The sequence below is a fragment of the Vicugna pacos genome, chromosome 5, assembly GCF_048564905.1.
Source record: "Vicugna pacos chromosome 5, VicPac4, whole genome shotgun sequence".
In the NCBI taxonomy this organism is placed as follows: domain Eukaryota; kingdom Metazoa; phylum Chordata; class Mammalia; order Artiodactyla; family Camelidae; genus Vicugna; species Vicugna pacos.
The window spans coordinates 16,576,962-16,603,935 of record NC_132991.1 but is presented as its reverse complement, the minus strand read 5'-3'; the positions used below and the strand labels follow the sequence as shown (position 1 = coordinate 16,603,935).

At 35.4% G+C, this 26,974-nt stretch overlaps 1 protein-coding gene across 1 annotated transcript in view; it reads left to right on the top strand.

Moving 5' to 3' along the window:
* The first annotated feature begins 394 nt into the window (after positions 1-394).
* The window catches only part of MCM6 (minichromosome maintenance complex component 6), a 37,468-nt gene continuing 10,888 nt past the window's right edge, over positions 395-26,974 (top strand). Inside the window, exons 1-13 of the mRNA XM_006196126.4 lie at positions 395-599; positions 3,742-3,888; positions 5,272-5,382; positions 6,240-6,489; positions 8,050-8,215; positions 8,490-8,635; positions 9,704-9,854; positions 11,987-12,128; positions 16,004-16,145; positions 16,851-16,958; positions 17,984-18,139; positions 19,712-19,840; positions 21,685-21,846. Of these exons, the coding sequence (XP_006196188.2) occupies positions 493-599; positions 3,742-3,888; positions 5,272-5,382; positions 6,240-6,489; positions 8,050-8,215; positions 8,490-8,635; positions 9,704-9,854; positions 11,987-12,128; positions 16,004-16,145; positions 16,851-16,958; positions 17,984-18,139; positions 19,712-19,840; positions 21,685-21,846 (1,917 nt within the window). The 5' untranslated portion in view covers positions 395-492. The remainder of the gene's footprint in view (positions 600-3,741; positions 3,889-5,271; positions 5,383-6,239; positions 6,490-8,049; positions 8,216-8,489; positions 8,636-9,703; positions 9,855-11,986; positions 12,129-16,003; positions 16,146-16,850; positions 16,959-17,983; positions 18,140-19,711; positions 19,841-21,684; positions 21,847-26,974) is intronic.

The following is a 26,974-nucleotide window of genomic DNA, read 5'->3' as shown; positions in this document are numbered from 1 at the left end:
GCTTCTTTTACAGGGTTTTATCTGGTGGTTTAGTTTATTTCCTTCAATCAGATGGCTCACGCAGAAGGTTTGAACTTACTCATTTCTCTCTTCCATAAGGCCTTACGCTTCCTGCTCAATTAATATCAGTGAAACGATTTGAAGAACATTTGAAAAAAAAAACCGAACAAAGATTCTATTTTCTGCTCCACAGCCAAATTTCCCGAACACGACCCACTGCGCAGGCGCACAGGCTTTCCGGCGAACTCCCGGCTTTCTCGGGTCTTTACATTTGGCGCGAAATCCCAGCTCCGTGGGCGGGGCTGAGGGAGAAGCCGCGTTCATTGGACAGCTTTGGCGCGAAATCCCCGACCTCCTGTGCCACGATTGGCTCCAACCTGACGAGGGGGGAGAAGGGACGGAGCGGAGGCGGCGCGCGCAAAGCTCCAGCGTCGGAGAAGCGGCTCTTTGCGGTGAAGCGTGGCGCCCGCGGCCCCTCAGCTCTAGGCAGCGATGGACCTCGCGGCAGCAGCAGAGCCGGGCGCCGGCAGCCAGCATCTGGAAGTCCGCGACGAGGTGGCCGAGAAGTGCCAAAAACTGTTCCTGGACTTCTTGGAGGAGTAAGTCGGCGGGCACCCCTTCCTTAGCGGAACTGCTCCTGCCGCAGCTCCCAGCTTCCGGAGGCCGGGGGCGCCGCGGGGCCCGCGCGTGTACGGGAACCGAGGGGGCGCGCGCCTGGGAGAGCGGCCCACGCCCTACGGGGGCTTAGCCGGGCTACGGAGAGAGACCTGGGCCTCGCCGGCCTTGTTCCTAGGGGTAGACTCCATATGGAGCCCTTCCTCGGACTCGCGCAGTGCCGAGCGCTTTAGGGCCTTTATTCGGTCCTCATGACCTGCAAGGCTGGTGCTCGCGTGGTCCCCGGTCACCGGGGCGGAAGCTGAGGCTCGGTGGGGATGAATAACTCGTCTAGTTCGGCCGCACGTCGGCAGGGTGCAAGGGAGAGGCCGAACCGGCCTTGGAATCCTGGCGGGGTCCCGACTCGGGTCCACCCAGGGCCTGGCTCCTTGGAGCCCTTGGAGATGAAAGAACTAGAGCGAACCCTATGGTTTGACAGATACTCAGGCGGGGGTCGGCCTGCCCTGCTGAAGTGGCAGAACGCCCTCCCTCTCTTCCTTCCTTGCCTTCCAACCCCGCAAACCCCACTCTTCTTTTTTTCTGTTTCCTTTTTTTAGGCTCCAGGCCTCTCTAAACCCCCTTCGCTGGCTCTAAACCACTGCCACCAGTCAGATGGCAGATACGCGACATGTCACTGCTTTCCCTAAAAGTAGGGACTCTGCTACCTGCAGGAAGATGTGGAAACACTTTGAAATGTCTTAAATTCTTTTTTTTTTTTCGGTTGTGGTAAAATAGACGTAATATGAAATTTACAATCAACCTTTTTTAAACGTAGAATTCAGTGGCATTAAGTACATTTACCTTGTTGCACAAGCATCACGGCTGTCCATCTCCAGAACTCTTCTTCCCAAAGTGAAACTCTGCAGCCACTTAAACAGTAACTCACCATTCCCCCCACCCTCCAGCACCTGGCAACCACCAGTCTATTTTCTGTCAGACTTGGAGTCGTGGTATTTGTCCTCTTGTGACCAGCTTACTTCACTTAGCATAATGTCTACAAGGTTCATCCATGTCCTAACATGTGCCAGAATTTCCTTTTTAAGAGTGAATAGTATTTCATTGTATGTATACACCACATTCCGTTTGTCTGTTTATCCATCCATGGACACGTGGGTCGTTTCCACACTTTGGCTGTTGTGAACAATTCTGCTGTCTTATGAAATTCTGATATACTTGAAACCATAATTTATATTTCCCTGCCTTTGGCAATGTTATTCTCTCCCTGACAGCTGTTCATTCTTCAGAGCCCAGCTCAAGATTCCTACCTGCTTGTTAAACCCTATAAACCTTTCAGTAGCACCACTCCTTTCTTCCCTTATGTTCCTAAGGTACCATTTTCCATTATCTCTGGTAGTATATCTTTACCTGTCAGCTCTTTCATCTGAATACAAATCCCATCTTTAACCCCACCTAGCCACCACACCACTTGTTAACGGTCCTCAATTAATGTTTGATTTCAACAAATGATGTAATTGCCTTCATTTCCTTGCAGTCTGCCATGCAGCTAACTGCTGGACGTAATGATGAACTAGACTAATAATCCCTGTATTTGTTGGGAAAATGTTAACTCCCTCTCAAAATACTGACTTTGATTTGCCATTGCTTATAGAATAAAGTCCAGATTCTTCACAGCTGCTCTTTCCAGATTCATCTTCCACAGTCATTCTGTCATCCACACTCCTTCCATACCTTTTCTGACTTTGCCACATACTTGGAAACATCTTTAGCCAGTCTATCTACCATTCATTTTTCTTTCAAATTTTGATTCCTCCAAAGCCAAATTCTAGTGCTTTCTTTTATATACCTGAGGCCTTTCTAAATGTTCCTGTTAGGCAGAATTAGTTTATATTCCCCTGTCACATTTCTTGTACCTCTTCCTTTTTTTTTTCCTTCTTTTTTAATTTTACTGTGTAAAGAATACTTAACATGAGATCTACCCTCTTCACAGATTTTTAACTGTACTAAATATTGTACAGTAGATCTGTTAGACCTTATTCATCTTACTTGACTGAAACTTTATGCCTGTTGATTAGTACCTCCACCTTTTCCTCTTCCTCCAACCTCCGTTCCACTCTTCGATTTTATGAATTTGACTATTTTAGATATCTCATATAAGTAGACTCATGTGATGTTTGTCTTTCTGTAATTGGCTTTTATCATATAGCACCATGTCCTTAATGTTCAACCATGTTGAGACATTGCAGAAAATCCTGTTTTAAAATTGAATAATATTCCATTGTATGTGTATACTACATTTTGTTTATTCCTTTTTCATGGACATTTAGATGTCTTGTTCTTCTCTTTAGTAGAAATGTCTCCTATGAGAGACCGTAGGAGAGGAGCAACACTGTCATTTCCATCTTATGGTACCTGTGGATAGTGCTCTGCAGATAGATGTTGTTCAACAGAGTGAGAACATGCAATATTTGAAGGAGGAATTGATTTTTCCTCAAAACTAAACTGCATGTTATGTTAAGAGACCAGAAAGCAAGTGTGTTTGTATGATACCCTTGGAAAAAAACATAACAGCTTCACATTGTGTGTATGTATTTTTCCATTTTCCTGAGGTCTTGGGCGGTGAAGCACTTCATTTCTGTGTATTTACTTTTACTCTGGTTTTAAATCAACAACTGATCTGTCAGTTTTCCCTTTAGAAATTAAATCTTTGTACTTTAACCTGAATTTCTTGGTTTAATACTTTCTAATCAACAAATGCTAACTATTTTATTGTTGGTATGTACAGTTAAGATTGGAAAATGTTAAATAAAGAAGTTCAGATTTAAATTTGAAGACTCAGTTTTCCTGTGTTCCAGACTGCACAAAACATTTACAAGCATTCTCCCACTTAATCTTCACAGTAATCTTATGAGATAAGATGATGTTCTGATCTTTTTTATAATTTTCAAAAATAAGAGGGACAGGTTTAGAGAGTGTAAGTAACTTGCCCCAAGTTATACAACTACTAAAATGGGCCTGTCTGACCGTAAGGCTGACAGTTTTTAGCCAATACGCTGAATTATCAGGCATTCAGATTCTCCTTTTTAGTGCCTAATTCTCGAATTTTATCTTAATTGCATATATCTGCAGGTTCCAGAACAGCGATGGGGAAATTAAGTACTTGCAATTAGCTGAGGAGCTAATTCGTCCGGAGAGAAACACATTGGTTGTGAGTTTTGTGGACCTGGAGCAATTTAACCAGCAACTTTCCACCACCATTCAAGAGGAGTTCTATAGGTATCATGTATTAATCTTTACTTTAAATTAAACATGGAGCCTGGGAAGCCATCTCTTCTTGGAATAAAAGTGTTCCTTTTTGAGGCAAAAGGGCAGCTGTCATAGAGGCCCTTTAATACAGCCAGTAGTCATTTTAATGCTGCTCTGAACTAATTTAGGCCTTTGTGGAGTTGAAAATTTTTCACATGCAGATGTTGAAAACTACTGCTTTCTACATAATTTTCCCAAATGTTAAGAGGATTGCTTGCTTTGTGTCAGGCATGCAATGCTATTGTCAAGCATTCAGTGCTGTTGCTATGTTGTTCATTTAATCCACTGCCCACCCCTACCCATGTCATATAAAATCTCTTGAAACATTTTAAAAGCTGAATGGTTTTTTTTTTTTTTTTGGCACAAATTCGACACTACATTTAATAATTTAGGCTTTTGTTTTGCTTTCACTTGCTATATAAAACCAAAAATATCTTTCTACACAAATCTTTGTCTGCATTTGTATTAAATAAATGTGACAATCTGTATAAATAAAATCAGGTTAAAATAAACACTGTAGACAGTTGTGAAGGAGAAATGAAGACCCAGGAGTACGGATACACAGTTTTGTTCTTTTACTTGGTAGACTGGAAAATGGAGGATTTGTCTCCAAGTTTCTAGTCATATCTGACCATCAAGAATGGTTGGAGAGGTAAGCAGTAGAGTTTACTGTGAAAATATGTAGCAGGAAAAGTTGTACTGACAAGTACAAGTGAGAGGAAGTAGAAAATTGGGGCTGATGGTAGAAACACCTATGCACAGACCATGGAGCAGTTCTGTCTCCTGAAAGTAGCTGATTTTTCAGAGGACTTCCAGATCCCACTGCTTAAATAAACCAAGTTGCCACAGCTATTGAAAAACTTAAATCAAGAGGACACGCACACTTCCATCTAACCAGTTAGTTGAAACGTTTCTACCAACTTGCTCTCACACCAGTACACAAATTCCTTCCCTGCCCTCATCCATTTCCTATCAATCAAAAATTAAACCTAGAAAAGTACAGTAGGCCTTGACACCAAATGAGAGGCTGCCTTGCTCAGGTGGTTCAGGTAGAGTTATCTTGGATAGAGAAGTGGCTTGCAGTGTGCATGCTAAATGCTTATTTAAAGATAATAGACATTCAGGAACAGCATTTTATCTTTGGTGTTTCTGTTGCCTTAGATGTATTTATGGTGGAATAAAAAAGGATTGGAGAAGTTCTTAAACCTAGACCGGATGATAAAAGTATCCTGCAGAGTTAAATTCTAAAGATGAAATTCCTTAGTTTCAGCTGTTAGGAATCATGAAAGGGGAAGGAGGTCTCAGTTAGCCTCTTGAAGATGTTAAGTTGTTTTTTCTTTGTTTGCTTTTCAGAGTTTACCCTTACCTTTGTCGGGCCTTGAAAACCTTTGTCAAAGACCGTAAAGAAATCCCTCTTGCCAAGGATTTTTATGTTGCATTTCAAGATTTACCTTCCAGACACAAGTAAGAAACCCTTGTTTGAAAGAAAAAGAATTCACCAAATAGTATAGGCATCACTTACTTGTCAAAAGCTCAAAAGGTTATAGTCTTAGATCTGTAATGAGTTATACCCAACTATCCAAAAGGTTTAGTTTTGGAAAATCTCTATTTCCAGGGAAATGAGATGGAAAGTAAGTTAAGTGAAGTAATTTCTGGGGATTGTCATATTTCAGGACCCCTTTTAAGGGATGTTTGGGTGAAAAATTAGTTCACTGAGAAAATACGAAAACTGAGAAAGAAGTTAATGAACTTTGGATATTTTTGTCAAGAGCTTAAACAACATAAACAGTTTAAAACTTTTCCTATTTAACAGTTATTTAAAGAATAAATTGAACTGATATTTTGAAAACTTGAACTACTGAAATTACTTATAAAATTACCAAGTTATTTAATATAAAAGTGGGTTTGTAAAATAAAGTGAAGGTGTTTTCTGAACTTCCAAGTTCAGGAAAATATTTTTCCCATGATAATTTTATCATGAAAATAATATATGCTTATTTGGAAATTGTAGGTAAGCAAAAAAATATATTTGCATATAAAACATATTTGTTCTTTTATGTATTCTGTATTTATGTATTTTGTTGTGGATGTGTGTACATTATACTTTAGGAATGGGCATATTGATTAATCATTCTCATAGGAGAGTCCTTATGTTTTGTTGTTTTAAGCATAAATTATCATTGAATGAAGGTATAGCTCAGTGGTAGAGTGGAAGTACCTCCATCAAAAAATAAATAAATAGACTAATTCCCCCCAAAAAAGAAAAAATTTTCTTAGTTTGGAAATGAAAATTTGCTAATGCAATATCTGCCTTTAAACAGAATTCGAGAACTCACCTCATCCAGAATTGGTTTGCTCACGCGCATCAGTGGGCAGGTGGTACGGACTCACCCGGTTCACCCAGAGCTTGTGAGTGGAACTTTTCTGTGCTTGGACTGTCAGACAGTGATCAAGGATGTAGAGCAGCAGTTCAAATACACTCAGCCAAACATCTGCCGAAATCCAGTTTGTGCCAACAGAAGGAGATTCCTGCTGGATACGAATAAATCAAGATTTGTTGATTTTCAAAAGGTATTTATTAACTTTTATTAAGGTCAGATTCAACCTATGCTAATAATTCACTTCTGGGCACTTGTAATTATTACTGTAAGCTTATTTAGGCAATGTTAAACTCAGTTTTTATGTCAGTCAAGGATCAAGTGTGACTATAGATTTAAACCAAAAAAGCATAATGCAGATTTCAATTGTCAATATATAAATGTGTTTTTAACCTTTAATAACTTGGATTGGGAGCATCTTCAGACAAGTAAAATGTATTTGTCAAAGAATAAACGTAACCATTATTTTTGTTATTGTTATGAACTGGAGTAAAGAAAACTGGAGAATTAGAGGCTTGTTGGTATAAGACTCGAAGTTGTTGGTTAGGAGGGAGGAAATAGACATGCTTGTTGATAGCAATGAGGATTATCATGGTTAAAGCAGAAGAACTAAATTGGAAATCACCTGGGTGATGATTTGGTGTGAGGCATGGAAGTAGTTGGAGTCTTAAATCTCAGATTGAGAAGTTTGGACTTACCTTGATAAGCAAGGTGAGTACATTTTCAGAGGATGTGAATTTTTCTTTGTTATAGAAAGATTAACGGGACAGTTGTGTATAGTATTTAATAAGAGACTAATTGGCAGTTGTAGTTACCTGGGCAAGAGTTGGATGGTAGCAGTAAGAATGAAGGGAGAAGATCTCAAATCTCTTTAGGACTTAGTAACTCTGGGATATGCAAAGAGGAAAAAAGTTGCAGCAGCTCAAGCACAGGGAGAATGAGTATCAGACTAAAATAAAAAGAAGATATTAAATTCAGTTTTTAGCCCTTACCTAGTTTTCTTACATTATTCTGATACTTGGTTTGTAAGAAGCATGTACTCTACCAACAACTTTTGGTAAGAGATGCTTTATATTTGATAAAGAATATGATATAACAACCAAATACAAAATATGAATCTAGGTTGAGTCTTGGTTTGGGGGGAAAAACAGCTGTAATAAAAGACATTCTTGACAATTGGAGAAATTTGAAGATGGACTAGGTAATATAAGAAATTCTGGAATTAAGGATTTAATTCTCTTGTAATTCTCTTGTGTAATTGATGGTATTGTGGTTACACAGAAGATTGTTTCTTAGAAGATGAGTGCTAAAATATTTAAGGGTGAAGTATCTTGATTTTTGCAACTTCTTTCAAATAGTTCAGTGAAAATTTGTATTAAATAATGTTAACAGTTGCATTAAGGTGGAGGATATACCACATGTGAAATTTTTCATAAAATTTACCTAACAACTTAGAGGAAGATGAAACACAGAACAGATATTTAAAGTCAATTTGAACAAAGAGGAAAAAAGATTCATGTATTGCTTAATGAGAGTAAAAGTGAATTTGAGGTTTTTGAATAGATGTAATCTCTTACCAAACTGAAAGGAGTTTTACAGTAGAGAATTTTTAAGATGAATGTTGGCATATGTCAAAAGTCTACAAACTGGTAAGATAATTTAAGGTATGTTAATATTTGTGGCATTTAATTTAGATTGCATGGCATTTGAGGAAACTCTGTTTTCATTCTTGGCCATTTACTTGTCTTTATAGGTTCGTATTCAAGAGACTCAAGCTGAGCTTCCACGAGGGAGTATCCCCCGCAGTTTAGAAGTGATCTTGAGGGCTGAAGCTGTGGAATCAGCTCAAGCTGGTGACAAGTGTGACTTTACAGGGACACTGATTGTTGTGCCTGATGTGTCTAAGCTTAGCACACCAGGTCAGTAATCTGTAGCTCAAATTTAACAAATTTTTAGTTATCTGAACTTCAGAGTATCTAGCTTCTTGGATTTTCCTTGTCTTATTTTTGGCTACCGATCAGAGTGTGAGCAGTAACAAGAATAAATTGATTTTTGCTACAAAATGTACTATTCTGAAAATTTTCAAAGCCTAAATGAAATTTGGGGGTTTATAAGTTTCATTTATCTGTGCAGTTTTGATTTTCAGCCCCTTCAGTATTTCAGTGTGAAATAACCTACTATTCAATCTTTCAGGAGCACGTGCAGAAACTAATTCCCGTGTCAGTGGTGTTGATGGATATGAGACAGAAGGCATTCGAGGACTCCGGGCACTTGGTGTTAGGGACCTTTCATATAGGCTGGTCTTTCTTGCCTGCTGTGTTGCACCAACCAATCCAAGGGTGAGTCTTAGTAGAATGGCAATGCCTGGGAAAGACATCCCCTGAGGCTGCCACAAAGTTATAGTCCTCTGAAATTCAGTGTTAAAGGCAGGGGGTTAGGTTGAGATATGTTTTAAAACCAAATTTCTTGTCTATTTTTCTGACTTAGGGAAAAGTCTTACTAGTTTTCATGCATAAGAGCTCAGTGCTTTAAGACCATTGGTACAATATTATCTATAGTGGCTTTTCTGTTTTTGTTTTTAATTGTCACAGTTCGTCTGTAATGCTTCTTGAGAAAGTACAAATAAAAAAAATTAGTAATCTGGCAAGTAAAGTAAATTGCTCTAAGAGTGATGGACTTCCAATATTACAGTTTTTCAGAACTTGATTTTGTATCCAGGGTGGGATTACAGTGAAAAGTCTGGAAAACACTCCAGTATTGGAAAACAAGGGGTGAACATAATACTCTGTTACTTCATTTTCATCTTCGTATCAGTGATTAACATTCTGTTATGGCTTATCTCTTGGGCATCTAGATTCATTTAGATAGCAATACGAAACTATGGTTGTAGCTTTTTTGTTTGTTTTTTGTAGGGAGGAGGTAATTAGGTTTATTTGTTTATTTATTTTAATGGAAGTACTGGGGATTGAACCCGAGACCTTATGCAGGGTAAGCATGCATTCTGCCATTGAGCTATACCCACCCCACCCTCACCACAACTTTTTTGTTATTTTTAATTCCCTGGACAAATGACAAGCTCTTTAGTATATTGATTAACTTAGGATATGCTGATTAGATTTTCCAAAACCTTTACATAAAGTCAACATATTCTGAAGTTGACCTCCCAAGGCTGTATTTTGTTTGTGGTGACATTTCTTCTCTTTCACATTATTTTGACTTTTTTTTTTCAAAGTAGCAATATATTTATTTACAAAATATACAGTTTCACAGAAACAGCTTCACTTTATCCACATAAACTTTACAATTATACAGAACCATGTAAATGATGTTAAGTGTCTGGCTTGGCCAAAGCCAGTGGGAGGGTATTTTGATTATTTCTATTTTTTCCTTTCTTCTCCACCTCTCAGTTTGGAGGAAAAGAGCTTCGAGATGAGGAACAGACAGCTGAGAGCATTAAGAACCAAATGACTGTGAAAGAGTGGGAGAAAGTGTTTGAAATGAGTCAAGATAAAAATCTATACCACAATCTTTGTACAAGCCTGTTCCCTACCATACATGGTAAGAGTTCTATCCATTTGTTGTCTAAAATTGAGATCAAAGTAATGGTTATAAAATAGCAACATGTGACTTCTTAAAGCACATAAATCTGATCATGGAAGTTTTTTAGTGGACTTAGAAGGGGTCTTAAGTTGTTTGTAAAGGGACAGATATATGATTGCACTTAAAATGAGGTACCTAGAATAGATAAATTCATAGAGACGAAGTAGAAAGACATTACCTGGTGGGAAGAGAAATAGAGAATTATTGTTTAATGGATAGTTTCTGTTTAAGATGATGAAAAGTTCTAGAAATGGATAGGGGTGATGGTTATAAAAGGTAGTGAATGTACTTAATTCCACTGAACTGTACACTTAAAAATGGTTGAAATGGTAAATTTTCTGTTGTGTATATTTTACCACAAATTTTTTTAAAAGAAAAGAAGTTATTTAGTCTTCTTTTTCTGGCTTTAGGACAGAACTGCACTTAAGTATATTATAATATGCTAGATTAATATGCTGATCTTGTTTTTCTTTTTAATTTTCACTACAGAGAGATTTCATTATGTTTTTTAGTTATATGTACTGTGCCTGTACTTTGTGGTTTCTTCTTTCACATTTTCTTAGCTTTTGGTTACTAGCTGCTCACTGGCATTAAAATCTCCTTGTGTGTTGAAGGATATGATTAAATTTTCAGGCTTTATGCTTTACCCTTTTCCTTTTCCATCCTTATTTTCCATGTTTAGTTGAAGTTGTGGCAAGAATTTATAAGATTATGGGTATTTCTCTTAGGTATATATTTTTAGTCAGTAAAAACTAACCCTTTTTTCCTATTTAAATAATTGTTCAGTGAAATTGAACTGAAGTCCTCTATGTTAATAGAGTGTCCTCCCTTATAATGATAAGTGTCAAATTTTTATGCTGGTTCATTCCCCCCATAAATTAGTCTATTGCTACATAACAAATTATCCCAAAATTCATGGCTTTAAACAACAAACATCTCGTACAGTGTGTAGGTAAGGAATTTGAGAGAGACTGGGTGTGTAGCTGGGTGATTCTGGCTTAGTTCTTGATGAGTTTGTCACCAAGACATCAACTGGGGCTGCAGTTATCTGAAGACTTGACTTGGGCTGGAGGGTCCTCTTACGAGGGGACTCACTCACTGCTTATCTGTTAGTGCTAGTTGTTAGCTGGAAGCCTCAATTCCTTGCCACATGAATCTCTTCCATTGGGCTGTTTTAGTGTAGTCAAAACCCAGCAGCTGGCTTCCTCCAGAGCATGTAGTCCAAGAGAGCAAAACAAGGAGGAAGCAAAATGCTTCTCAGGACCTAGTCTTGGAAGTTCATCCACATTTAGGGAGAGGAGAATTAAGCTCTACCTGGAAATGAGGATTATTAAAGAATTTGTGGTCTATTCAAAACCAACCACACCTCCAACATATTTGTTTCATATAGGTCAGTCATAGAAATTTTGTTTTTGGAATGGTTTTTTAATTTTCTGCTTTTAAGGGGTGATTTGTCTAAATGTGCCTAGCACTGTGTAAATGGAATTCACAGAAAGTCATCATAATTAAAAGAGAAAAATGTTTCTTTCAGTATCACATTTCTAATAATCTGGTCTTTTTTTTTTAACCACATTTCCTTCTTATATTGGGTTTTTTAGAAGCAGATGTAAATCACATTTGCATCTTACCTAATCCATTTCAGTTCAATTAGCATGTATTTATGTTAGCATGGTTCACCATTCTGATACAAAAGAAGTAAGTCGTGGACCATTTCCTCAAACTTGATAGAACTGCAAGAGAAAGAACTAGCAAGTGTGGTAGGGTGCAATGGACATAGTTTTTTTATTGGGAGAGATATTTGGGGACTGTGACATCAGAGAAGGCTTTGTGTAGGAAGTACGACTTATGGACAAGAAAAGTCTCTTAGAATGGTGAGCATTGGTGTCTGTGATTAAGTGAAGACATTAGAACAGTGATTAGGTGACTTTATGTTCAGAGAGCAAGAACCAGGATTAGAAACCAGATATTTTTACCGCAGTCTAAACTTTGCTTTAGCTATCTCTGCTCTTTTGGTTGGTAAATATACCTTTGTAGTTTCCTATGAAATTGTTTAACTTCATGTTGAAAAATACCTTGGGTTTTTGTTTCAGGCAATGATGAAGTAAAACGGGGTGTCTTGCTGATGCTCTTTGGTGGCGTTCCAAAGACAACGGGGGAAGGAACCTCTCTTCGAGGGGATATAAATGTTTGCATTGTTGGTGACCCAAGTACAGCTAAGAGCCAGTTTCTCAAGTAAGTGTTTGTCTGAGATAGGACAACAGAGAACAGTATACCTAGAACAGTAGTTACAGGCTTTCTGTGCTACCAAGAATGCAGTCAGTGTGCCTTTACCAGAGAAAGAGTATAAATTATGACTGATGACTCTATAACTCTTAGATTACACCTTAATTTGTTAAGTAGAATGTAACAACATTTTATAATTTTTTGAAATGGGGAAAAATTATAATCTCAATCCCACATAGAATTCTTTTGATCTTTGTATAAAAGACTTTGAATAAATGATTGTAAGTCACAGCATGTGTATTTTTAATTTTGAGTTACCCTAAATATTTTCCTGTGTTTCTTTATTTTCAATTTTTTTTTCTGGTAAACTATAACTTAAAAAGTCATTTTCCTAACCTGATATTAGATAATTTAAAAGAGTAGTTTATTTTAATGATTACAGATGTTAATACAGTGAACATCATAGTATGTATAAGTTTTTCCCCCACTTTGGGGGAAATTCCTAGCCATAGGATTGCTGAGATTAAGAATGTAAACATCTTTAAGGTTCTTAAACACAACACTCTTTCCAAAAGCAGTGCTATAAAAACAAGACATTTTATGCTAAACTTTTCAGTATGAGTACCACTGTAGCAATTTTTGCTTTTTTGTAGAAACTATAGTAAATACTTGGTTACTTTCAAACTTTTAAGAAACTTAAAGGTCAAGATAATAACAATGAGTTTTTGAGCATCTGCTATGTTCTTGATGATTGTGTGTGTGTGTTACGTCTTAACCTAGCAGCATTCAAACAGGCAAGTAATTTAGGGAGGCAAACAAAAGTTCTCTGAGCCTCAGTAACTTACCCAACTTCTCATAGCTAACAAGTGACTCTAAGCCATGAATATTAGAACTCAGCATTTGACTACAAAGCATGTGCTTTTTGTACTATGTCAAGCTGCCTTTCCTTTATTTGTTTGGGAGATTTTTAACATGGCAGTGTTCTAGAATATAGATCATCTTAAGTTGGAGTTTGTTAAATACTGTTTCCTTTAAGTATATCAGGGACTGAGTTCTAGATTTGAAGATAGTAGTCCTATTTTAAAAGGAATTATTTTTTTCCTCTTTATGTCCTCTTCTGCCTCCTTACCACCACCACAAAAAAATGCACTGCATATTTCCTCTGATAGCAGTATTGTACATGATTGTCTTAGGCAGAAATAGCCTTTATATCTGTCTAGTGGGGTTTTTAGCATCTGTATTGCAATATAATTTACATAGCTTAAAATTCACTCCATTTTAGTATTTTCACAAAGTTATACAACCACCACCAAACTCAGTTTAGAACATTTTCATCACCCAGAAAGAAATCCTGTACCCACTAGCAATCACTCTTCATTCTCTCCGCTAGCCATAGGCAATGGATAATTACTTTTGTGTCTATCTGGACATTTTATATAAGTGGAATCATATTCTATGGGGTCTTTGTGACTGGCTTCTTCCAGTTACTATATTATCAAGGTTCAGCCATGTTGTAATATGCATCAGAACATAATTTCCTTTTATTGCCTGATAATCTTTTGTCATATGTATGTATCATATTTATCTATTCATCAGTTAATGGAAGTTTAGATAGTTTATACTTCGTATTTTATAAGTAATGAAGCTTTGAACATTAGTGTATAAGTTTTTCACCATTTTTTTATTGTAATACACGTGAGACTTACTGTCTTAAATGTCTTTCATGTACACTTCAGTGGCATTAAGCACATTCAAATTGTGCAGCCATCACCACCATCCATCTTCAGAACTTTCTGATCTTCTCAAACTGAAACTGTTCCCATTGAACAATAACTCCCCATTCCTCCCTCTCCTCATCCCCTAGCAACCAAAATTCTACTTTTTGTCACTGAATCTGATTATTCTAGTCCCTCATGTAAGTGGAATCATGTATATTTGTCCTTTTGTGACTGGCTTATTTCGCTTAGGATAATGTATTCAGGGGTCATCCATGTTGTGGAATGTCTTGGAATTTCCCTCTTTTTTAAGACTGCATAATACTTCATTGTATTTATCACATTTTATTAATCCATTCATCAGTGAGCATTTGAGTTGTTCCTACCTTTGGGCTTTTGTGAATTTTCACAGTATCTGTTCAGGTCACAATGTATCTGTTCAAGTCCTTGTTTTTGTTTCTTTTATTTATTTTATTCTTGTATTCTTTAATTTAGTTCTCTTAAATTTAGGTCATTGGTCCATTTTGAGTTAACTTTTGTATATGGTTTGAAGTAGAGGTTCAGCTTTATTCTTTTGCATTTGGATATTCGATTGTCCCCAAATCAAGACTATTCTTTTACTCCATTGAATTATTTTGGCATTCTTGTTGACAATCACTTGATCATAAATATGAGAATGTATTTCAGCACTTTGAATTAAATTTTATTCTCTATGTCTGTCCTTAGGCTAGTATCACACTGTCTTGATTACTATAGCTTTTGTGGTAAGTTTTAAAATCAAGAATTGTGAGTCATCCAACTCTGTTTTTCTTCCAGATTGTTTCGGTTTTTCTGGGTCCCTTGAGTTTCCACATGAATTTTAGGAACAGCTTGTCCATTTCTACAAAGTTAGCTATGATATTAATAGGGAGTGCACTGAATCTGTAGATCAATTTGAGGTCTATTTGCTTTTTAACAGTATTAAGTCTTTTGATCCATGAACATGGGCTGTCTTTCCATTTATTTAGGTCTTCTTTAATTTCTTTCAACAATGTTTTGCAGTTTTCAGGGTATAAGCTTATGCTTCTTTTATTAAATTTATTCCTAAGAATTGTATTCTTTTTGATGCTATTATAAATGGAGCTGTTTTCTTAGTTTCATTTTTAGGTTGTTCATTGCAAGTGTGTAGAAATATAATTGATTATTGATCTCCCATCTTACAACATTGCAAGAACTAATTTTTGTAGTTCTGCTTTTAGTGGATTTTGTAGAATTTTTCTCTCCAAGATCATGTTAGCTGCAAACAGTGATGATTGTTCTTCCTTACAAATCTGGGTGCCTTTATCTTTTTCTTGCCTAATTGCCTTTGGTGGACCTTTCAGTATATTGTGGAACAGAAATGGCAAGAGCAGGCCCCATGTCTTGTTCTGGCTCTCAGGAGGAAAGCTTTCAGCTTTTTACCATTAAGTATGTTAGCTGTGGGTTTCCATAGATGCCCTTTATCAGGTTGAGGGAAAGTGTCCTCTATTCTAGTTAGAGTTTTTGTCATGAAAGGATGTTGGATTTTGTCACATGCATTTTTTTTTTTTGCGTCTGTATTGAGATGGTTTTTATCCTTTATTAATGTGATGTATTATTGATTCTTAGATGTTAAACCAGCCTTGCTTTTTTGGAATAAATCTTACATCCAGGTGGGAGAGGCTGTAGCTCAATGATAGAGCACATGCTTAGCATGCACAAGGTCCTGGGTTTAATCCCCAGTACTTCCATCAAAATAAGTAAACCTAATTACACCCCCCCCAAAGAAATATAAAAATAATTTAAAAAATAAATCTCACATCTAGTTTTGTTTTATTTTCATTTTTTAAGTGCAAGGCCTTCTAATAGATCATTGTTGTTGAACTGTTTATTATTGATGTTTTTATCATGTATGAACTTCATCTTCCATTTGACAGGAATGAGTTTAACCTATTTAAAAGACCAAAGGAAAAAAGGCTTTCTGTTTGGTCTATGACATGTGTCTTTATGAAATGCTGTTTCTTAATGCTTCTCTCTTTCTTTCTTTCTTTTTTTTTTAAGAAATACAAATTCTTACTTGACATAAATCCTATCACCTAAGATTCTTGAAAAGGATGCTTTAATGTCATATACTAGTAGTCATATATTAATGAACATGATAACCTTGAACAGGCACGTGGAAGAATTCAGTCCCAGAGCTGTCTACACCAGTGGCAAAGCATCCAGTGCTGCTGGCTTAACAGCAGCTGTTGTGAGAGATGAAGAATCTCATGAGTTTGTCATTGAGGCTGGAGCTTTGATGCTGGCTGATAATGTAAGAACATTTTACCCTCTTGGATACAAGTAAATCAGAATATCCCCTACCCTATCAATAAAGACCTGTAAGTGTCTATTAAGAAGATATCCTTTTTTTTTAAAGCACTTTTAGTAAATAATTCATGGTTTTAGTAATCTAGAATTTAATTGGGATTCATCATTAATCAGCACTTTCTGAACTTCTGTAGAATGTGCTGCATGCCCTGAGCTGGTGTGTTTGCTGACTAGTACTTCTCAGCACTTTTTGCTTACTAGACTGTGGCATATCTATGAGTGCATCCATTACATTTCACATGTATTTGTCAAATATCATTTAGATCTGTGAACGCATATAAGTTGTAGCTATATATACTTAGAAACATTATGTTCCAACTTCACCCTTCAGTTCCCCAGCCTAAAATCAATACTAAAGTGACCAGAATATTTTGATTCTGAGATTTGCACAAGGTTTTGGTGTTGAGTTAAAGTGCAGTAAGTAACTATGTTTTTAGTTTTACTCAGTTTAAAATGAGTCAGAAGCAAATGGTTCCTTCTAGCTCTGGGATCTATTGTATTGTCTTACTCTGGTAGGGAAAATTAGGATTGCTTACTTACCTATCTTCATTGTTTAGAGAATGGAAAGGTCTCTGTGGTAGCAAACTGAGTTTCTTTCCTGTTTGACACCTGAAAGGCAGTTTCTTATGCTAGCTTTGTTTGGTTATAGGGTGTATGTTGCATTGATGAATTTGATAAGATGGATGTGCGGGATCAAGTTGCTATTCATGAAGCCATGGAACAGCAGACCATCTCCATCACTAAAGCAGGAGTGAAGGTATGTGTGTCCACTTCTGTTCCATTGCATTGTGCTTTAGCCTTGTAGAAAAATACAGCTCTAGAGATGATAACTTGGGTAAAATGCATTACTTCAATATGAAATGCTGTTTATTGAAATGGAAAACACAGCCCTGAGGATTATTGATACAAATTATAGGTGCTATTTAGGGTACTGTGAAAATAATGTTATGACAAGAAGTAGGGTAGGTACTGGTGAAATTTTCAGCACTTAGAAAATTTCCGCAGAGCTTCTATAGTCTTTGATAAAGTTTGCTTCCAATTGTAACAAAAAGAATCAAAATCCACAGATTATTTAATGAAAACAATAAATACAGTGTTGTAACTAGCATTAGAGAGAAACCAAACTTTAAAAATAAAAGTAATACATTCAAATAGTTAAGAAAAATGTAAGCAGTACATTAAAATATAAGTTAAAAAGAGAAATCTTCCCCTCCAACTCCCAGCACGAATAGATACTCAGAAGTATTTGCTGAGTTTATGCCCCTTTTAGGAATATTTTATCATAAATAAGCATAATACACACAGTTTCGTTCCTTGCTCATTTAACTTCATAATTTTATTTTGGTAATCTTTCTATATACCAGTGCATGTTAGGTCCACTTTGGTTTTTTATTAGTCCATGATTTTCAGTTGTATATATCCCAGTTTGGCTCATCAGACTCATAGGGTGACATTTAGGTCATTTCCAGTCTTTTGTACTCAAACAATATTGTAGTAAACATCCTTGTGCACATCTTCCTGTACCTAGCTTCAAGATAAATTCTTAATAAGAAATTACTGGCTTAAAGAGTGTGCACATCATACCACCAACATCATATGGTAGTACTTGTTATTATGTATTACCAGACTTTAATTTTGATGATTTGGTAAGTGAAAGATGATAATCTTACTATTTCGGTTTGCATTTAGTTACTTATGAGTGAGACTGAGAATTTTGTTGTACGCTATTGGCCATTCCAGTTGTCTCTTTAAACAGGTCTTGATTTTTCCTTTTGTGGTCAGGCTACTCTGAATGCCAGGACGTCCATTTTGGCAGCAGCAAACCCAATCAGTGGACACTACGACAGATCAAAATCATTGAAACAGAATATAAACTTGTCAGCTCCTATCATGTCCCGATTTGATCTCTTCTTTATACTTGTGGATGAGTGTAATGAGGTAACCACATGAGCTGTCACTCTGAGTTTCCTTTGTTATTTCCAGTTTGAGTAATTGAGTGAGACAAGCCTGGAGGATACGCTCTTGAAGAGCTGGTGCATGTGTTGGCACTGATCTTTATTTCTCTCATAGTGGCATTGGATTGGACAAAGATTTATTAAGCTACTCAAGATAAAGTCAATTGAATTTGCTCATTCTGCTTAATTGTGTTAAGGAATAGCAAGCTTTTTGTTCTTGTTACTGTTTTTTAATTCTTTATTAAAAAAAAAAAAAGGAAGCATGTTACAGTTAATTCCCAACTATACTCTTTAAGATTTTTATAAGAATTCTGTTTGTTTTTTGTTTTTCCGGTAAGGTTGAAAGAATTGGAAGAACAAATTTCTTTTTTTCTTTCTTCTCAAATTATGAGTCATTTGTCTTTATGTATCTTCAGTCAAGTTACTGCATGTATCACTTTTTTTCCCTAATTATGTAGCAGTTTTAAGATTGAGTGTGAAATTATGAATTTACTTGGATTCTAACATGTTAGTACTAGTTTTTTATACTTAAGTATTTCACAACATTGCACATCTCAGATGTGCACGGAACTACAAAATGACCTTCTATAGAAGGTAATATTGTGCTATCCTTTTAATTACATGGAGATCCGACATTACTTTAGGCACAATGCATACCTCTTGCTTACAGCAAAATTTTAAATATTACCTAAATAAAAGCTGTCTTCTATCAATGTGAATGTTTAGAGGGTTTCGATTTTTATGTTTTGGTTTGTTTTCCTTCACAAATCTATATATTTCTGTCTATACATATTTTACTAAATTAGTTTTTTAATTTTTTTTAACTTTTTAGTTGGAAATAATTTCTAACTTACGGAAAAGTTGCAGGAAGTACAATAGTGCATATGGTATCTATATACCCGTTTTTCAGTTCACGCACTTTTTGCCCCATATTCTTTACCATTTGCTCTATATCTCTACATTTTTTTTCTGTACCATTTGACAGTAAATTGCATATTTTTAGTATGATTTTATTTTTTCAATTTTAATAACAATTCTATCATGATTATCTTCATATATTCATAAGCAACAACATAATATAGCTAGGAGGACAGACTCTGAAGCTAGACTCTTCGAATCGTTGCTGTTATTTACTACTGTGATGTTGGAGAAGTTACTTAATCTTTCCAGGCCTCAATTTACTCATCTGTAAAATGGAGTAATACTACCTACCTAATAAAAAGGGTTTTGTGAGAGTACGTGGATTAATGTTTTTAGACATATTTGAGGCAGTAATGCCTGGCATATACTAAGGGCCCTAGAAATCTTATTTCTGGCATGTTGAAGTCAGTTAATTCTTTCAGGAGTAGTCTTAGAATGAGGCAAAGGTATACATTTAAACTTTTGATTCTGGATGAAACTGGTACTTGCCTCAGAAACTTGAACCCATTAATACACCTTATGGTGGCATAATAGAGCTTACTGTTAGCTATAAATAATTTCTTAATGCCTGGTGGGATGGTCCAGAGTGGATATTACTATAACTGATCAAAATGATTTTCTTGTTTTGAATAAGGTTACAGATTATGCTATTGCCAGACGAATAGTAGACTTGCATTCAAGAATTGAGGATTCAATTGATCGTGTCTATTCCCTTGATGACATCAGGAGGTATCTTCTTTTTGCAAGACAGTTTAAACCAAAGGTAACCTGCCCTTTTCTACTGTAATTGGACATAAGGAGTATATGAAAGTGGTACTTAAGCAAAAGTATTACATGGAAATTAACTGAACCTGACTTGTTTGGGTTTTTTTTTTTTAAGGTTGCTTAGTTGGTTGGTTTTGTTTGATTTGGGGTTTTGGAGTTTTTTGTTTCTGTTTTTTGTTTTTGCTTTTTTGTTTTGTTTGAGAACAGTTTTGTTTCTTCAGAGATAGTTAAAAAAAGGAAATTTTTACAAGTCTAAAAAAATTTACTTATTCCATTTCTTTTACTTGTTAGATGCTAATAAAAAGATCTTTATGGATGAAGAGTTTTGAATAGCCAAATAAAGTAGGCCATCCTTTTATTTAACCATTATTCCTAAGAATCTTAAAACTTCATGTGCTTAAATCAGTAGTCTACTGAATGCTCTCGAGTCTTTCTCTGAGGAAAAACTTGGATTCCTTGAGGTCATTATAATACAGTAATTGATGTAGTTCACTAGATTAAATTAGTACTGGATCCAGGATACTCACTTGGGCATTTATTTTTAAAATAAACCTCCATAATGCATATTTTGTTTGGTATTTTCCTAAAATAAAATATAAAAAAAATGTTTCATTTGATTCTGATTGAGGTTTTTACACTATTTCTGGCTTGACTTTTGAGAATTATGCTTAGATTTTAATTATCCATCATCTTCACTTGATTTTCCATAATATTGGGATTGACTCTCACTGTCCCAAGGGAAGGGTAAAGCATCACTTTTGTTTGCATTTGTTCATGACTATACGCTGGTCCCTCTGTGACCTTTGCATGCTTCCTTAATATGCTGAGTTCCTTGCTTTGAAAAACTGAGGAGTCTTTAAGTGTGCTTCACTTTGTTGTTATTCAACAAATAATAATGTTTACTGAAATAGTATATATACAGCAGTTCCCTGTTACCCACAGTTGATATATTCCAGGATCCCCAGTGGATGCCTGAAACCACAGATAGTACCAAACCCTATATATACTATGTTCTTTCCTATACATATATACCTGTGATAAAGTTTAATTTCTAAATTAGGAACAATAAGAGAATACCTGAATTGCCAGAATTATTACTCTTGTGCTTTGGGACCATTATTAAGTAAAATAAGTGTTAGTTGAACACAAGCGCTGCTGTGTTAACCACAACAGCTAATCTGATAACTGAGATGTCTACTGAGGGATGAATAGGCAGGTAGCAGATAACAGTGTGGACACACTAGACAAAGGGATGATTCACATCCTGGGTGTGGGATATTGGACAGTGTAAAATTTCATCATACTACTGAGAACAGTGCACAATTTAAAACTTATGAATTGTTTCTTTCTGATATTTTCTATTTAATATTTTTGGACCGTAGTTGACCATGGGTAACTGAAACCGCAGAAAGTGAAGCCCCAGAGAAGGGGGGACTACTATATATATTGACCTCTCTTTTTCCCAAAGACTGCGTACATTAATAACTGAGCCTCAAGAATAGCTTGAGTAGTAATTTGTTTAGTGATCTTTGGCATCTTACATATAAAAGTACATATCCTTTTTCCTTTTTTTTTTAGCACGTATCTTTTTAAAATGGTCATTCGCTTAAATACTAACTCTGCTGTCTTCCTGTTCATAAAATTAGTACATAGAATTCATAGTCCTCCTTAGTATTAGTTTCTTTTGAAAGGCATTTCAGTGTTAATTCCTTGTCTTTGGTTTCAAAGTATTGACCTTTGCAGTTCCCCCAGAATATCTGTCTGGGAGGCTCCTAAAAACTAAAGTTTAATGTAGCTCCCATTAAGTAGGAATACTCTGACTTCACTGATGTTCTGAAACAGATTTCTAAAGAGTCAGAGGACTTCATTGTGGAACAGTATAAACGCCTCCGCCAGAGGGATGGTTCTGGAGTAACCAAGTCTTCATGGAGGATTACAGTGCGACAGCTTGAGAGCATGATCCGTCTCTCTGAAGCAATGGCTCGGATGCACTGCTGTGATGAGGTATCAAAATCACTTTAACATAATGGGAAAGAGAAATTGATTTGTTGGCTTATAAGCATGTTTTTGGCTTAGTATAGGACATCCAGTATTTGCTGCAAATTTATTTTTATATAACTGTTGAGTGCTCATAGGATACATGACCCTGGGATTTTTTTCCTCTGAAGAAGGTTGCTCTCAAGCATTTATTGAATGTACTAGTTAGATTAATAGTAATGAATAATAATCATAACATAGATTATACAGAACATATAGAAGTGAATTCAAGATTAATGCCATTCATTCAAGAAAATTTGGTTTAAACCCTACAGTGTGCTAGGCCTCAGGGCTGAGGAATACAGAAATGATAATGTAGCCCTCAGTATCCTAAGGAGGAATTCTGCTCCTTAGGTTTGTATAATATGTAGATATTAAATTGTTCTTTGAGCCCTAGGTTCTACAGATACATGTCAGTGGATATTTAAGGAGTAAACGGGAGCAGTATGGAAGTACATTCACACCCTCATCTCTGTTTTTTAAGATTTTTTTTAAATTGAAGTATAGTCAGTTACAATGTGTCAGTTTCCAGTGTACAGCATAATATCCCAGTCATGCATATATATACACATGTATTCATTTTCACATTTTTTATTAAAGGTTATTACAAGATATTAAATATAGTTCCTTGTGCTGTACAGAAGAAATTTGTTTTTTAATCTATTTTTATATATAGTGAATAACATTTGCTTGTCTCAAACTCCCGAATTTATCCCTTCCCACCTCCTTTCCCTGGTAACCGTAAGATAGTTTACTATGTCTGCGAGTCTGTTTCTTTTGTAGATGAGTTTATTAATGTCCTCTTTTTTCTTTTTTTTTTCTTTAGATTCCACTTAATGAGTGATATCACATGGTATTTTTCTTTTTCTAGCTTACTTCACTTAGAATGACAATCTGCAAATCCATCCATGTTGCTGCAGATAGTGTTTTATTTATTGCTGAGTAGTATTCCATTGTTGAAATATACCACAAGTTCTTTATCCAGTCATCTAAACAGTGTAAGATTTTGTTTGAAGAGTTTGGCTATTTTTCTTAATAGTATGACTGAGATATAATTCACATAGAGGAAAATGTATGGCTCCAACTTTATATACACCCTTGTGGCTACCCAGCTTAGAATATAGTGTGTTTACATCATCCTGGAAAGTTCCTTTGTACCCTTCCCCAGGAGTAACCACTGTTCTGACCTCATTCACCATTTCTATCCCATAGATTTCATTTTTTTTTGGCTTTTTTTCTTTTCATTTAATTTTTCAAATTCTCTGATATGGTGCTTTACTGTTTACAAAAACTTTCACACTGTCTTATTTGATATTCTTTGATTCTCCTGACTTTCAGTGGACATCTTTGTAGGTTGAGGGATGAATAATAGAGCCTCTGTCTTCCATTGCTGATAATTTGGTGGGAGCAAGATATATATTTAATTAAGCATGTGAAGTATGAAAGGAAGGATATTATGATAGAGTGTCACCAGCAAAGAATATAGAGATCAATGAATTCTTTCCTTAAGAAGGACGAAGGTTTGGGGAGATGCCAACATTTAAAACTGAGCATTGACATATAGAATTTTGATAGGCATTTTTAGAGTGAAAGTGGGAAGTTTAGCAAGAGCATGGGTATCTAGTATGGGGGTTCCTTAAAAAACTAAAATTAGGTTGACCCTGTGATCCAGCAGTCCCACTCCTGGGTGTATATCTAGAGAAAACTCAAAATTTGAAAAGACACATGTACCCCAAAATGTTCATAGCAGCACCATTTACAATAGTCAAGACATGAAAACAAAGTAAATGTTTATTGACAGATGACTGGATAAAGATGATGTAGACTGTGTCTGTGTGTGTCTGTGTGTGTCTGTGTGATGGACTATTACTCAGCCATAAAAAAGAATGAAATAATGCCATTTGCAGCAACATGGATAGGCCTAGAGATTATCATATTAAGTGAAGTAAGTCAGAGAAAGACAAATATCATGTAATATCACTTATATGTGAAATCTTAAAAAAAAAAGAGAGAGATACAAATCTTATTTACAGATCAAAAATCGACTCACAGACGTAGAAAGGAAACTACGGTTACCAAATGGAAAACGACAGTAGAAAGATAAGCAAGAAGTTTGGGATTCACAGATACACGTTACTATAAAATAAATAAGCAACAAGGACCCACTGTATATAACACAAGGAACTATATTCAATTTCTTGTAATAATATATAATGGAAAAGAATCTGAAACTATATATATGTACATATATAACTGAATGACTTTGCTGTACTCCTGAAACGTTGTAAATCAACTACACTTCAGTTTTTTTTTAAAAAAGCATAAGGTATCTGTCTGGAATAATATAGTGGAATCTGCAGAGAAAGAATAGGTCATGGTGGAGGGGAATTCTTAAAAACTATACTAACCTTTGTACCTTTTTTTTTTTTCATTGTAATGTTTCCTAAAGTGAGTTTCACAGAACTGACATGTGTCTTGGAGAATCTCTAATAGATTTTTCTTTCCTTTTTTTCTTTTTTTCCCCTAATAGGTAGCAAATTTACATGATATGAAAATAAATATACACTCACGTATATACACATAGTGCATACAAATACATTTTCTGAGTAAAATTGAGTGTTTTTGCATTTATTTAAGAGTCATTTCTACCTCCTTTTATGTTCATATTCTTCGTTCATTTTTTACTATCTTATTAGAAAGGCCTCCACTACTCTAAAATTTAATCAGAGAATTTTCTCAGAATTTCCTGAAACACTTAGATGGTTTCATTGTTTGTATTTAAATCTTTAAAATATTTGGTATTTATTCTGCTGTAAGATGTGAGGTATGAATCACTTGATTCTTTTTTAATCTGGCTTTCTGGTTGTTCCAACACCGTTTATTGAAAAATCTATCTTTTCCACACTGGTTTGGTATGCTTTTATTACATATTAAATTCTTGTGTTAGGATCTCTTTCTGAAATTTTTTTTTCCTGTTCCTTTGATCTGTCAGCCTCCTCTTGCATTAGTAGCACAATATTTTAATCAATGATGATTTATATTTTAAATGCACAACTAGTTCCACTGCATTGTTCTCTTTGGCTGTTGTGAATTTAATAACCAGGTGGCTTAGTTTTTGTTTTTTTTAATTATTGATATTGAGAGCACATTAAATTCATATGGTGATATGGAGAATTGACATCTTTATGATGATTTTTCCTATGTGAGAAAACATAATAGCAGTTATAATATAGATTATGTTGCTATAGAAATCTAAGCTGTTTAAAGCAGTTTTTGCACATGCTTCATATCCGTTTATGTTAGCCAGAGGCTGTCTTCACATCACTCAGAAATTCAGGCTGATGTAAAGGCTTTTTCTTGACATATGCTTCCATGATCACAGAAGACAGAGAAAAGGTGGTAAACCACATATCATGTGTTAGCCTTCTGTCTAGAAATGACATGGCACTACTGCTCACAGTTCATTTGTCAGAGGAATTAACAGAGCCATGACTTAAGTTCATGTGGTTAAAAAAGTGCCTTCCTATCAGGTACTTAAAATGAAAAAAGCAGACATTTGTGAACAGTTCTGATGATTACCACAGATGTCATTATCTTTCTACTTATGTCTTTTGTTTCACTCAATAGATTTTAAATTTTTCTTCATATGATTTTTGCGTGTTTCTTATTGAATTTATTTCTTGATATTATATAATTTTTCTTGATCTTCAAGGTACGCTTTTTTCCCATTATCTTTTAACTGGTTGTTGCTTGTATATATCAATTACTGATTTCTATGTGCTAGTTCTGTACCATACTGATACCTTTTACTGTTTGTAATAGTTTTTCAGTTGAATCTATTGATTTTCCAGGTTTTCATTCTTACTTGCAAATGATATAGTGGGATATGTTCTTTCCATTCTTAACTGAAAACTAAACTAATCTTTTCCCATATTCATCACTAATTTAATTTTCTTTTACTTTTGCAATACAGTGTCTAATAATTATGACATTGGACCTTTTTTTCTAGTTCCTGATTGGCTATGTCTGAGATACAATATGTTTATGTCAATAGGAACATTTATTATTCCTATCTTGAGTGTTTCTATCAAGAAGATTGATTTTTTTTTAAACCAGGTGTCTTTTTGGTGTCTATAGAGTTAATCATGATTTTTTTTCTCCTAGTACTATCAATACAAAAAATAAATTAATACACTTTCTAATATCAAGCCTTCCTAGAGTAAATCCCACTTTTTTTTAATGCATTTGATTTCTATTTACTGTTTACTTAGAATTTTTTAAACAGTACTCATAAATGACATTGGTCTCCACGTGTTCTTGTTTGTTTCTCCCATCTTTATTTTGGTACCACGGCTATTATTTCATTTTAATTTTTGGAAGATTTTCCCTTTTTCTTCTATCCTAGAATGGTTTTCTACTGCATTAAAATGATGTGCTATTTTATTGTTAAGAATTTTCAAGTAAAACCCTGTGTCTGTCTAGTATATGCAGTTTGGGTGCATGGTTCTTAATTTCTGCCATGGAAATCTGTGTTGTTTAGATTTTCTGTTCCTTCTTGGGTCACTTTTGGTAAGTTACATTTTCCTAGAAAAGTAACCACTTCTATGAGCTGTTTCAGAGTTTAAAATATCCAGGTAGAATGTGGGTTTTTTGGTTGCTCGTTTTAATTTTACTACGTTGTGATTAGAAAATGATGTCTGTTTCTCATTTAGTTTTTATTTTTTTGGGATTTGGTTTTATGGTTGTTTTCTTTATAGCCCAGTGTCAATTTTCATAAATGTTCCAGGGAGCACTTTAAAGGAAGACCTAGTCTGTGTTCACAATGTACATAATTTTATATATATCTGAAGTAGGGGTTACCTTTAGGGCTTGATCTACTGTATCTTCTCCAGATTGAAAGGTAAAAGCCTCCTGTTAATAGTTTTTTATTTCTCTACCAATAATGTAGTTACTGTCTCTTTGTATTTATCCTTTTAGCCCCTATAATTTCTACTTTACTAATACTGGTTTTCTATTAACTGATACATATACTTTCACTGTGATTTTTAACCTCTAGCTTTGTCTCATTTATGCTTTTTGGCCTGAACTCCACCTT